At 33.4% G+C, this 13,731-nt stretch overlaps 2 protein-coding genes and 1 long non-coding RNA gene across 6 annotated transcripts; 1 reads left to right on the top strand and 2 right to left on the bottom strand.

The window, feature by feature from the left end:
- The first annotated feature begins 727 nt into the window (after window positions 1–727).
- Window positions 728–1,089, top strand: LOC135126606 (uncharacterized). Its single transcript, XR_010280081.1, has 2 exons — window positions 728–859; window positions 913–1,089. It is a non-coding gene; the product is annotated as an uncharacterized LOC135126606 (long non-coding RNA).
- Window positions 1,090–1,349: 260 nt separating this feature from the next.
- On the bottom strand, window positions 1,350–2,988 carry LOC135126604 (uncharacterized). Of its 2 annotated transcripts, none has more exons than XM_064052627.1 (3): window positions 2,654–2,988; window positions 1,907–2,598; window positions 1,350–1,851 (listed from the first exon to the last, which is right to left on the bottom strand). In XM_064052627.1, the coding sequence occupies exons 1-3, from the start codon at window positions 2,812–2,814 to the stop codon at window positions 1,499–1,501; spliced, it is 1,206 nt and encodes a 401-aa protein (XP_063908697.1). In that variant the 5' UTR covers window positions 2,815–2,988; the 3' UTR covers window positions 1,350–1,498. The 2 variants fall into 2 exon arrangements, with proteins under 2 accessions (XP_063908697.1, XP_063908698.1); XM_064052628.1 differs by having other exon boundaries at window positions 1,907–2,617; window positions 2,654–2,730.
- A 98-nt stretch (window positions 2,989–3,086) lies between these two features.
- On the bottom strand, window positions 3,087–11,385 carry LOC135126605 (uncharacterized). Of its 3 annotated transcripts, XM_064052629.1 has the most exons (8): window positions 11,090–11,385; window positions 6,985–7,469; window positions 6,519–6,874; window positions 6,270–6,465; window positions 5,774–5,892; window positions 5,442–5,717; window positions 4,165–4,434; window positions 3,087–4,114 (listed from the first exon to the last, which is right to left on the bottom strand). In XM_064052629.1, exons 5-8 carry the CDS (start codon window positions 5,802–5,804, stop codon window positions 3,783–3,785), a joined length of 909 nt encoding a protein of 302 aa, XP_063908699.1. In that variant the 5' UTR covers window positions 5,805–5,892; window positions 6,270–6,465; window positions 6,519–6,874; window positions 6,985–7,469; window positions 11,090–11,385; the 3' UTR covers window positions 3,087–3,782. The 3 variants fall into 3 exon arrangements, with proteins under 3 accessions (XP_063908699.1, XP_063908701.1, XP_063908700.1); XM_064052631.1 differs by lacking the exon at window positions 6,985–7,469; XM_064052630.1 differs by lacking the exon at window positions 11,090–11,385 and having other exon boundaries at window positions 6,519–7,999.
- Window positions 11,386–13,731: the final 2,346 nt, after the last annotated feature.

Genomic DNA, 13,731 nt, shown 5'->3' with positions numbered 1-13,731 from the left:
CAGGTTTGCAGAAAAAATGTTATTAGAGATCTTGGAGTAACATTCGACGTTAAAATGACGTTTATTTACCACTATGAGCAAATAATGTCAAGTGCACTAAAAAATCTGGGGTTTATTATACGGAATTGTAGACAATGAAACAATCAAGCCTCTATATTTTTCATTTGTTCGATCAAAGTTAGAATTTGCAAGCATAATATGGTCGCCTGGCTATAACATCCATACGGTGGCTCTGGAAAAGATCCAGAGACGATTTCTGAAATTTTTGTTTTTCTTGAGCTTTGGTCATTATCCTAACAGAGGTTACCCTCATGAAACACTGCTTGATATGTTTAACGTAGAAAGTCAGGAGCAAAGGAGAGTTGCTTCATCACTAATATTTCTACACAAATTAGTTACTGGTTCGATTGACTGTAGTAGTTTATTGGCAGAACTCGACTTCCATGTGCCAAGATTACATATTAGAAATAATGATACCTTCTATTTCCCAACTGCGCGTATTAATTTACAAAAGTTCTCTCCTATTTTCACCATGTGTCGTAATTACAACTTATATCAAAATAATATAGATTTGTTTAACTGCAGCAATCGTGACATTAAGATGACCATATTAAGGCGAAATATCTAATTTTTGTGACAACTATACGTAGTGCAAATATTTCTGTCCCTGTAATTGAATTCGTCTGTAGGGGCAGTATACTAATAATAATATTAATAATATTAATAATAGCCATGACGATATACAACGCTCTAGGCCCGTGCCATTATTACACATCTTAGCAGGCGAAGGGGGTACACCGGCCTAAGAGTTTAATGGCTTTATAGTGATTCTACTCATATTCAGATGGCGATGAAGTTGGTAAGTCAGAAATGGCATAACACAATTTGTGTGTGTCTCAGCTAGTCTCTTAGGCCCGAATATTCTCTAGCCCCGTGGAACGTTTATGTGTTATCCTGACTGTGTTGAAAAATTTACCAGGATGTCTACTTGGACATTGACAACTCCACCATCATATTATAATTAACATTTATACAAAATATTGTAAACATGAAAGCTTGAATAAATCTATTTGATTTAAAATTCGGAAATTGATATGTTTTCATGTAATTAAACGAAAAATTGAGCAAGGTTGGTTGCATACTACATTCGCAATGATTTGCAACACTTACAACAGAACACAGCGGCTTTACAATTAAGCTTTCATCTTGAGAACAGCAATGCAAATCTTAAGTTTTATATTTTCGTTTATTTAGTCTCGAATTCAACGGTTTTGCAATTCTGCATTCCTGTTTGCAGAAAGCAATTACTTGCACGTTTGTGTTTACTCTCGAGTTAAAAATACGAGCTGTGAATTTAAGACATTTTTTATTATATTATAAAATTTAATACAATATTAACATGTAAAGTCAGTGTTTAAAATTACAAAAATATCAAAAATTATCACAACTTGTAAACAAAACAAAAAAAAAAACAAAAGAGACAGCTGATCCACTAGTTTCATCTTCGCTTAGTTCTCTGATACTGGATCCAGTTGTACACGTCTCGACCACTGCGATCAGAGAAGAGCTGGTTCGTTTCAACAAATTCTGCACACAGCTTCGGTGGTGCCAAATGACCCCTGGATATGTATTGCGAAAAATGTCTCTGCATTAAAGACATTTGCTCTGAGGTGAATGGTTTCTTTCCTCTTCTCTTTACAGGAGTTATTTGCAATTTCTGCTTTATCTCCGCGATTGTCGTTTTTCTTGGTGATTTCTGCGATTTTGGTGACTTCGTGTTCAAAGTTCCCCTGTGACTCGATATTTTTTTCTTTGGTGTTTCAATCCTCCGGTCTTCAGTACTGGCTCTCGCTATAAAAAATATCAGCAATGATATACAATTTTCTAGACTTTTCAGCATACGTACCCCCTACTTTTTCAGAAAGCGCTTCTTGTGTAGTATGTGTAACTTTGTCACACTTTCGACGATCCGAAGGCACTTCAGTAATATTGTCTGTAGTATAACATTCTATCACACCTGATTGTGAGACTTGAGTGTCTGTTGATACCTCCTGCATGAGGTTCGTTTCCATTCTGTTGATTGTACTTTCTGTTGAACAGGTAGTTTCAAACGAATCCAAACTGAGATTGTCTCCTAATAATTCTTCAGAGGTAATATGATCGTCTAACGCCGGATCCTCTTCAGGTACTGGTAAATCTTGTGCAATAGTGAGTATTTCGTCGAGACTTTTACCTCTGTATGAAAAGAGTTCTTCTCCATCTACGATAGTCAAAAATTTTGCCCACCCTGTTAGTTGAAATAAAAGTTCGTCTTGTCGATATACTTGTTCATGGACTTTCTGACTATGACCCATCAATTTTGCAATCTGACCGATTTCATTGTCATTCATTGTTAACAATTGGGAAAGGGTTGCGACTTGTTTTCTTAAATAAGTGGAACGTAAAAGATGCGGTTCTTCAGCACCACATTTCTCTGAGTAATCTCTTAAAACAACTGAAGCATCGATAAACATCGCTCTCGTAGGTATACCAAAAAGGTAATTGTTTGAATAGGGAACACCAGCTTCTTTTCGATATTGGAGAAACATATCTAGATACCTACAACACAATCAAAAATCTTTTAAAAAGTAGAAAAATCAAAGTACTCATTTACCTGCATTGATTTTCGTCCAACAGCACATGTAATATATGTAGACGCTTTCCAATCAAAGTCATAACTTTGTATTTATTCGCTAACTCCCGTTGATACATTGGAAGGGATTGAAGTATTTCATCATCAAGTTCGATTTTTTTGTTATACAATTCCAACGACATACTTGCAACTTCACTGACTCTACGTCTATTGTACACAATAACTCTTGCCAACGCAGCCTTTCCTAATTTTAGCCATGTGTCGAAATCGAAACCGTCCTGTAACCGTTGATACGCCTGCTCCGCTTCAGAAACTATCAATGTGGAAAATAATTTAACGTCCTTTGCCTTTGGTAAATTATGTAATTTGGCTGCTTTTCTTTGCAAGCTGGTTCGACCAGCTGACCTGCCAACATAGATTCCATAGTTTTTATCATGGAGTTTTGAAATTGTCGAAACGGCCACGCTCTTCACATTGTGTGGGAAGATTATGAGTTAAATAATCAACGTTAAGTGCGTCTAAAAGAAATGTAATACTCGATCGTAAAGCTTTTGCCAGACTTGGCTTTCCAAACTCGCCTGTTTCCTTGTCAAGTGAACACAAATTGAAAACTCCCTCTAGTAAGGCATCATAACCTCCATAGAGTATCAGATCTTCAAAATCCAGAATGGAGGGGTTTATGTCTTTAACATCTAAAATCAATCGTGCCATTCTACGCAAATGTTGGCGATCGTTCTTTAATGCGCTGTATGAACCTCGATGCATTAAGGAATATCTTTCAGCAACAAGTTTCAAACATTTATCTTCTAATATCTCGTGTAGAATTAGCCCAACTTGAACAGGCTCTAAGAAAGCGAGAAAAAGTTTCTGACTGAAAGAATTCGCTGTAAATTCCTTCTGGATAATCTTAAAGCGAGCTTCTTTAAGCACATTTCTTCTATTTGGTGGCCGTCCAGTACATTTGCGTTCATGTCGAGCAAAGTTTCTGGTCATTATTTCACCAAAACAATTTGGGCAAGTAATTAAATTGGAGGCTTGTCCTGTCACTACTCTCCTTATAGCAATTTTTTCCTCACAGGTGGCATTTTTGTTAAAATTATAATCACCCTTTCGCCTGATCTCTCGTAACGCAGCATTCCGTTCCACACTATTAGCTTTCATAGTCATAATATTTTTCACTTCTTCCTGATCTTTGTGTTTTCGAAGAATATGTATGTGAAGACATTTCAACAAAAAACTGTTCACAGAAATAACAACAATGGCGTTTTCCTTTGGTTTTTGACGTTAATGGGTTTACTAGGGCAGAAGAACCACAATCCATAATTAACGGTGTTATGAACTTACGTTCCTCTTCAATCGGCAGTTCCTCCCCTATTAATTTTCCGACGGGGAGACAGTAACGAACTTTCACTTGGATTTCACGTTCGCCAAAATTTCTAGACAGCAGCACAAGTGTTCTGTTTTTGTCGGAAAGTTTATTACCTACAACAAAAATTAAACTTCGATTTGCATTTTTTTGTTACTATACATACATTTATGGTCTGTCGCGGGCAAACCAGAATACAAAAATCCGCTGATGGTATTGTCATCTCCACTGCAAGCATCACAAACGTAATGCCCTTCATGTAAAACGGTGTGTATCTTCATTGAAACGAAACATTTCTTTATATAAATGGTCAAATGAGCGGAAATCCTGCAGTTTGATTCTTCAACAGGCGAAACCAATGGCGTAAACATCAAGTCAAAGTCTTCATTGCGGTTCGAGGTAGTGGGCATTGAAGAACTACTTGAACTTTGTCCTTCTATAAATATTTGAAAAATTATTAGAACATTATAAACGACTAATATTAGGTATAACGTAAGTTGTAAAAATCTCTACAGATGAGAGTAACTTACTTTTCAAATGGCATTGCATACATTATTTATTGGGTTGTTCCAGAGAATTATACAGGGTTAGTATAAAGTCCCGAAACGTTTGAATAACTTTGTTATTTGAAAAGTTTTTTTTTCTGAAATTTGCTTTGGATGTATAATTAAACATGGCAACTTTAATGGAACACCCAGATGTTGTTTCACTAGAAATAAACAAGTTGATAATTTCTGAAATTAGTTTTTTATTCTGCATCAGAAAATGCCAAAAAAACCTGTATGTTGTAATCAATGCAATCAATGTTGTAGGTATATATCCAAAAAAAATTTCAGCAAAAAACTTTTCAAATAAAGTTATTCGCCCGTTCCGGGACTTTATACTAACCCTGTATATTAAAATATACTACATTTAGGTATCAGGCATAGCTAGAAAAAATTTTTCTAGTTATTTAAAAAAAAAAGTTTTGGTATGCCAAAAGTCTTATTTGCAACTTACATAACACCCGATTGGTGGTTTGGAGTTTAACATTTGAGTTAAGAAAAGATTTTTCAGATGGACGAATAAAAATATGTGATGGATGTGTGTAAGTTGTTTGTTTTCAAAAATGTGTAATATTGGTTTATGTTTATGCACGAAAGTATATTGGAAATAGCATATGTATAATGTATAGGTAATTAGTGTTACATGTGTTATGTAAGTTACGTTTATTATGTTAAGTTAGGTACTAATCATTTTTATAGCATCTTTGGAAATGTTAGCAAGAAAGCTAACGAAAAAAAATTGACATTTTAATAAAATTGATCAGAATCCGAGAAAATAGAAACCTGAGTTTAAGACAAGAGTAAAAAAATCTAAGTCGGCCATTAAAAAGACGTTTTGGATTTTTTTTACAAAAAGCCTGAATATTTCGTAATTATAATTACTTAATGAAATACCTACCTCCTTCAAACAATCTTTTCTTGCAAGTCTGTAACTGAGACTTCGTGTGCTCAGATGTTTCGCCATTTTCATCGCTTTCTTCTGACACTTCAGAAGTTGGCTCATATTCTTCGTCGGTAGCATTACTTTGGAAAGGTTCTTCGTCGCTGTCACTTATCTCGTATCGGCTGCAGGGTACGTATTCAAAAACGATCTCTTCTATTGGTCGCACCAAATCAACTTGCCAACATTCTGTGTCCTCTAAATGTTGTTTTGCCAATTTCAAAACATTCAGATCTATAGAAGAAGATTGACATGAAATAGATTGATTATAAAGAGTAGAAATGAGTTACCTGAACTACTCATTATAACATTGTCCAGCATCCTTTTTTTGAGTGTTTTATGCCATATTTGAAAGATTTTAGGAGTTCCCTCTGAATATGTCAGGTGATGGGTAAGACGTTTTTTTTTTCTGAAAAATAAGTGATGAACTCGTTAAGACCATAACACAAACACTGGTTCTAAAATTTCTTGGGCGAAACGAAAAAGAAAAAATGCGAAAACATGACAATTTTTTGCTTTGAGCCAGATACACCTTGCCACATATTGGTGTATCGAACTTTTGAAATATCGTGTTTTAATTTTTTTGTTTTGAAGCAAGAAAACAAAATTCCCGTTTTGTTTCTATTTTGAAACCGGAAAACGGGTTTTTCCTGCTTGTTAAGTATTTTTGTTTGAAGCGAATAATTACATAATTATAAGTACCAAATGAAGTTCCAAGATTCCACTACTGATCACAAGCTAAATTTCTAACAATTTTCTACGAAAGCAAAAAGCGAAACTACTTACCAATGCAATCTTTTGACTTCAGTCATTGAAGCGCACAAGGGATCAGGGCAGAAATATAAAACTGTGTCGTCCTCTTCTAAGACCACCACTCTGGCATGAGATAAGCATTGTTCACAAATAACATGCCCGCATGTGACTAAGTAGAAAGACTTACTGGGCAACAATGGCAATCTACAGGAGTGGCATACAATTTTTCCTAATAAAAAAAAGTGAAAAATAAAATGTCAAACACATTTTGTCATAACATACTCATGAGGGGCAACGGATAGTTTTCTTGAGGCTTACAGACTACACATGTTTTTCTTATACAAGTTTCTGTTCTTGTGAGCTCCCTTGTACACATATGATTCTGGATATCTGCTTTATAACTATTTGTTATAACATAGGCTAGCCGACGCAGTTCGATATTAATATTTTGTGAAAAAGGCATCTCCTCACTTTCAACCTGCTCTATTTCCTGCGGAGTTAAATTATGTACCATGATGCACTTTAAACTGCCCAAACATTGGATCTTGTTACATATAATAAATTCATGGCGGTATTTGCACTGAACCCTTCTACATCTCTTCATTAAGAACTCTCTGCAGGGAGTGGGTGTTAAAATTCTAAAAACGAGATCATATAGCACATAAAATTTCAGCGGATCGAACCGATGAGCTACTGAAGCTGATCGATTAAATTGGAGTCAAAGACGAAAAATTAAAAAAAAAAGTACCAATAAAAGAAAGTGGACAACTTCCCTCCTCTATTTGGCCTCTGCATACAGGGCATTGAGGCATATCACGTGCAATCAATTCTCTTAAACAACCTCCGCAAGTACTATGCATACAAGGGTTCAAAATGCACCAAGAGGTCATGCTTATTTCGGAGAAACAGACTGGACAAATAAACTTATCATTTTCTTGTTCCTCTATTGTCCTATGAGTAAATTTGCATTTGCTTCCGTATTTACAGTTGCCGAATTGTTTAAATTCTTGACAAATGCCCGAAATTTGTAATGTTCTCAACGTCTCGTACCTCATGGTGTCGCTTTGATATAGCGTTTCTCTGTACTGGATTTCATCTTTTGAGGACACATGAAGGTATCGACAGTACTCTCTATGACATCTCTCCATTTGAAAGTCCCGACAGAACTTATAGGGATGCTTTAAATTGCACATCGGATCTTTACATTCCCCCTTCGAGAATTTCGTACAATAACTACGACAAAAATAAATACTGAAACTTTGACTTGAAGTGTTGCACTTTAATCAAAATATAATCTAGTGTTGAAAAATTGTGACTTCAAAGAGATTAATTAAAAACTGTTTTCAGGGAACAATTTGAATATACACCGTTTTTTTCGGAGTTGCGTATTTTTTACTTTTATACAGGATGGCAGGTTTGAATTGCCAAACGTTAACGCAAGCTGTATCACTTCAAATCAAGCAAGAAATCATCCTTAAGAAGTTGGGGTCGCAAATGTGCTGTTATCGACCTTGCCAATTTTGCCGTTAGTACTCTTTCTGACCCTGCGTTAATAGATCCTCAAAAGCGTATTTTAATTCGGATTGGAGCAAACTATGGCCCCAACTTCTTAATAATTGTTGGTTTGTTTTGACGTGATAATGCAGCTTGTGTTATCGTTTGACACTTTGTATAACATAAAATTGTAAGTGAATTATTTTAAAATGAAATCAAAACATGCATGTTGAACTTACTATTTCTAAATTTCACGTAAACAATAGGTTACTGTACTTTTTATCTTCTGTTAATGGGAAGAATATATCCAATAATTACAAAATTAAAAAAATGCTGATATGTACTTATCATTTTTGTTATTTTTTTGTTCTATATCGCTGCTTTTCTAAATGTGCATGTCCAGAGTTTCCCTCACTTTCAGAGTATTCTAATTTTTTTATTATTACCTATTCGTAGTTTTTTCAAAATACTTTGTAATGAGATATTACAAATTTCGCAGGGCGAGTCATTTACCGCGCGTTCCTTGATGTTTCATCAATTATTAGAAATGATAATTTATTTTTGAAATTCCGATGCCACGTTGGCACGCTATTCCAATTTTCTTCAATTTTTTTGGGAATGAAAGTATTCACAAATAAAATCGCAGCAGGGTTATTTTTTAAATTTGTGTAACAAGATTTTGTGGAAAGACGCGCTTTGTTGTGGTATAAATAAAATTAAATCTTCATGTACATAATGTTTATCAAAAAAATAAGTATTACAATTTTCAAATAACGATATTCCAATTTTTTCAAATACAACATCATGTATTTTATTATCGCATCTCATTCTATTTTTTGTTTTCTTCCCCATTTGTTAAGTATTTTCTATATTTAAAGTTGAGAGTTCCTATGTTTTTTTTTTACTTTTTTAAGAGACATTGACATATTGAAAAAATGAGCACAAAATTAGAATAAGATATCGTAATAAAACACTGTGTGCTAATGGAAAAATATAAATATCCATATTTGTAAATTGTATTAAACTATCAGAACTTTTTTAAACAATGAGTATTTTAAAATTTGATTTAATTGGTACGACAACAAAGTGCCAAATATTGTAACACACAATTTGCGATTTTTTTGATAACTCTTTCATTGTCGAAAGAATTAAAAAAAAAGGAATAACGTGGCAACCTCGCAATCGATTTTAAATGATAAATTATGCTTATAAAAACCAGGAAATGGCTAGTAAATGTAGAAATATATGGGCGTTTCATTAAAAAAAAAAAAAACAAGCAGTGTCCCAACCCTAATAAACTGAAGATTCTGAGTTAAATAAAAATAATTTTAGCATACAGCCCTCAAAGTATCGTAAATTTTGGTGCTTGACTTTTTTTCTAACAATTTATGAGTTATCGATGACCGCGTGTTTTGTGACTCACCCTGTATAATGATATGAAATTTTTGCGATAAAATTCAGGTCTGTTAGAAGAAGAAAGAAAGCAAGCCAATACAACTAGATTTTAATAACTACCCAAGCTCTAATCTACTCCCACTACTAGCACTATTAACATATACTCTTTTCTACTGTGTTGTTAAATAACTGCGTAACACATTAGACAAATTTGTTGATTAATTGAAGCCAATGGACTTAAAATATATTCAAATTGATAGCAGGGCGTTCCGATTTTATTGTTCTGTTGTATAACTGACGCGAAGTAGTTTTTATCATTTGCGAAAGTTGCAGACTCGATATTGTCCCTAGACCAGGGTTGGCCTGACTTTTTGATTTAAATCGTAATTTAAACCAAGTATTTTTTTTTAATCATTGATTTAAATCATTCTTGATTTTTTAAATTTTCTTTTTGAATTACGAGCATATAATGCATGTTACAGTCTTTTAAATGCAATTTAATTCAATAAGGGTACTACCTGAGTGCCGCCGCAATTTACGTAGATTTTTCCGGGACACCACGAAGGCGAAAGATCCGTTACAATTTACAAGTACAATCCAATTCTCCTAACTTTGGCAGTGTCGTAAATTAATAGCAAAAAACAAGCATCTGGCATGTTTACGTTTACGTCTACAATGGATGCAGACCCTTTCAAGCTTTCAATAAAAGAAACTGACAATGGTTTTACGACACTTTCCCAAAATTAATAGAATTAGACTCTTGGAACGTAAAGTATTTATTTCGTCAGCTGCAGTTTACATTTGCCGATAGAGGCACGATTCAAACTAGGCAGAGTCGCATTTGTGAATGTATGAAAATACCTAGAAAATGAAAATTACAACAACTACTAAAATATAGCTTTTAAAAACTGAATAAAAATAATTAAAAGTTAAAATTTAGTTACATAACTTTTAATTTTTGTCTCACTACTTTTGAAGTTTGAATTACTGTGGGTAACCGAAAAACTAAAAAAATCAAAGAAAAATTAAAAACATTAAAAAAAACAAAAAAAATGTAATTTAAAAACTAATCATTGATTTTTGATTTTTTTTTTAATCCGATTTTTTCCAACCCTGACATAGACATATATGTATTTATAAAAATTTAGCAAACTAGCATTAGCATTTTTATTGTTTTACTCTTAGAAAGCCATTTTTGTGAAAAATTTTGTTTTTGTCGTAGAAGCTTATCGATTGAAATCAAACTGTATCACTACAAGAGCAGCATAAAAATGCAAGTACTAAAAACAATCTACAACATTTTTCAACTTTCGTATTCCTTATGGGCAGCATATGTTTTTAAACTTTAACAAAAGCAATAGTAAGTTAAAAATTTGAAAAAGAAAAAAATACCAGGCTACGGCAAAAACGTTGAAACAAGATCAATTTAATAACACTAACAGAAAGATCGCTAAGAAATAAATATCTGAATTTTTATGATAACGGAACTTTAATGTTGTTTTAGATGTAATTTTTTTCAAGTCTGAGGTCATTGATAAATGAGCTTTTTTTCTTGATTACCAATATGGATCAACCACATAATTTAACAGTATTTCTAACTGAATTCAAAAAGATGGCACACTGAAATACATTTACTTTTAAATATGAAAGTATTCTCTATTCAGGCCCTTATTTTACGCCACCCGACTCTACGACTACTTTTGCGTTAAAATTAAGTTTTTGATTTTTTTTATAATTACTTTGTGTGGTTAATGGCGGTCGTCATTCAACAAATACATCGGACTAATGATACACAACTAAAATGTATAAAAATCTAAGTGAAAAAATGACCACCAAACCACTGTGGCCGGAACACCCCTAGCGTTATCTGCACAACACGTTTTGTTCAACAATTTAAGCCAAAGTATAGAATCACCAGAAATTATTGTTATTGAAGTGCGTAATAAAAAAAATTATTCACCTACCTTTCTCTAGAACGACCTAGGCCAGAACTTCCTGCTTCCGAGTCACACATATTGTGATAAAATTCACTTTTTTTACGTAACAACGATGGCAGAATAAACAACGATGGCAGAATAAACAACGATGGCAGAATAAACAACGATGGCAGAATAAACAACGATGGCAGAATAAACAACGATGGCACAATAAACAACAATAGCGTGATAACAACAACAGCGGCTACATTCGACTCTTCGTTACAACTACAAATTGGAGACTGACGGGACGCGGTGGTAGGCTGGTAGGTTGGCGGCAAGTGCAGTAGACAGTATTGCACAATGTTATTACACTTGCTACAGATTTCCAAGGTCAACGAGACAACGCTGGATGCATCAGATGCAGATGCGTCGTTCCCTAATTTGATTTAAATGTTTGCAGTAAAATAACGATGAGTAACATTTTCATGCTGGCATATAACGCAGACAAATAAACTTTAAAATTATTCAATACGCTACGATACTGCTATCAATGGTTACCTATTTATCAGTAAAAAATTAGAAATTTGTCATTCTCGTTAATATTTTGAGCCTCAATAAAGTGGCAACAGCGCTGAAAATTTCAATTCAAGTCAATTTTTAATTAAAAAAGCGATATTCTGTTTAACATTAAAATAACAGAGACGTTAATCTCTTACTATCTTATTTGTAAATATGCAAATTAAGTTTCGCATTGCTGTTCGCAATATGAATGGAAAATTGCAACACCGTTTTGGTAATACCAAACGAGAATTCTAATAATATAACCTATAAATTTTTGACTTTATTTCTGCTTTCCGGACTAAGAGACTTCTCTTAGCGGTGTTACGGGGATAAGCACGTTATGATACGATTTCACCTTTGATGCCTAAATAATTATTACTTAACAAGATATTCCGCTTCCTTTTAGGGATGAATATTAAATTTTGATTTGGAACTTTTGAAAGTCAAGTTCTTACTGAAAATTCTATTTTTATGAATCATTACAAAAAAATTGTTACAAAACAACGAAAGCGGCTTCATAAATTTACGTATCTATTCTAGAAATTGGTATATTCAGAAAAATGCAGTTTGTTGAGTTAACTATTAAAATTTTGGTAGTGACGGAACGCGTCCTATGAAAAAAAATGCTTCTTTAATTTCAAAACGTGTATTTAACTCGAGAGTAAATAAACGTAAAGATAAATATGCAACTTAAGTTTAGCATAGCTGTTCGCTTCATGAATGCAAAATTGCAACACCCTTTTGGCAATACAAACAGAAATGCTAATAACATAACTTCAAAATTTTTGGCCCAATTTACGTTTTCGATCCAAATAGCCGTCTCTTATCGTATGAGGATCGCGGAAATAAAGCACCTTAAGCAAATTTATAGACGTTTACGAATAAATGATTATTTAATCACACATTCCGTTTTTACATTCTGACTGTTAGACAGATTTTGAAAACTCTGAATATAGCTGCTAATATAAGTTAGTATAAATTTTGGACGCTGTGACTTACAAACGATGAACGCCGTACTTTATACATTCTGATTTATAACCAACGCGCGGAGTTGTGTTTCATACGCTCGATCCAGTGCTGTCGCGGCGATAGTTTGATTACAAATATATTTTTCTTTTGGACTACATCAACATAATATAACATTTTGGAGACCACAAATGTGTGGTCCTGTGTTTGAAAAATTAAAAATTGCATCGAGTATTTTTATTTGAAGTAATATAGTAATCAGTGTTGGGGACAGATACTTTTAAAAGTATCTAGATACAGATACAGATATATGGAAGATAAAAGTATCTAGATACAGATTGTTTTCGACTTTTTCGAAATGTATCTAGATACAAGATACAAGAAAACAGATACTTTTTGAAACTTTGGCGAATAAAATAACTGAAAACTTTTTATGTATTTTTTTATGTATTGTTTAATGAATTTTTTAAAATTAACAACATTTCAAAAGTATTATCACCTAAATTATTTCTTCGTGGTGTCAGAATTTGGTTTCCAGTACTAAACACCCGTTCCACAGGTGCAGAAGAAGGGATTGTGGTATTAAATTTAAAAAATAAACATTTTACAGTTGCATAGTTATGCAAGACTGAAAAATCTTTTCTTTTTTCCTGCAAATAGGCCATCGCTTCGCTATTCGCCAAATTTTGTACCGCTTCCTCGGATACGTAATTGCGAATAATATGATTCTTACATTCAATCTTTTGAATATGAAATTATGAACCATGCAGATGATATATATTAATTAATGACACTGATGACAGTAATTTATTGTAGACACTACTGTTTCCGTCGGATATTATTTTGCCATAAATTAGACCATACATACATAATTTCCTAAACCCTTCTAAAACAACGTCCACTTCCATAGCAGTAGAAGTGCCTTTATAATGTTTAGAACATGTGAAATTTATTTTTAAACTCTCATTGATTGATGTGTCGCAAATTGTCCAATATTTATTACGTACGCTTAAAAAGAATATGTTTTTTTGTTTTTATTCCCACACTGTCCAAATTGTGTTTGAGTATATCTAATAATTATCTCCAGCATTAAAATTATTATTTCAAAAGAATACCGGAAATGATTATTCTGTGCTGAAGGTCTGTTGGCGGCAACCTGT

The sequence above is a fragment of the Zophobas morio genome, unplaced genomic scaffold (genome assembly GCF_036711695.1).
Source record: "Zophobas morio isolate AGI-343-1 ecotype UQ-CSIRO unplaced genomic scaffold, CSIRO_AGI_Zmor_V1 ptg000011l, whole genome shotgun sequence".
In the NCBI taxonomy this organism is placed as follows: domain Eukaryota; kingdom Metazoa; phylum Arthropoda; class Insecta; order Coleoptera; family Tenebrionidae; genus Zophobas; species Zophobas morio.
This window is presented reverse-complemented; position numbering and strand designations above follow the sequence as displayed.

What these genes read in the sequence shown, in the direction of transcription:
- LOC135126605 (XM_064052629.1), bottom strand. Translation starts at nt 5,804, where the DNA reads ATGCTGGACAATGTTATAATGAGTAGTTCAG. An exon ending in GAAAAGATTGTTTGAAGGAG is followed by an intron (nt 4,435 to 5,441) that starts GTAGGTATTTCA and finishes AAATATTTATAG; the next exon opens with AAGGACAAAGTTCAAGTAGT. An exon ending in GCCCGCGACAGACCATAAAT is followed by an intron (nt 4,115 to 4,164) that starts GTATGTATAGTA and finishes TTTTTGTTGTAG; the next exon opens with GTAATAAACTTTCCGACAAA.
- LOC135126604 (XM_064052627.1), bottom strand. Translation starts at nt 2,814, where the DNA reads ATGTCGTTGGAATTGTATAACAAAAAAATCGAACTTGATGATGAAATA. An exon ending in TTGGACGAAAATCAATGCAG is followed by an intron (nt 2,599 to 2,653) that starts GTAAATGAGTAC and finishes ATTGTGTTGTAG; the next exon opens with GTATCTAGATATGTTTCTCC. An exon ending in GCTTTCTGAAAAAGTAGGGG is followed by an intron (nt 1,852 to 1,906) that starts GTACGTATGCTG and finishes TATTTTTTATAG; the next exon opens with CGAGAGCCAGTACTGAAGAC.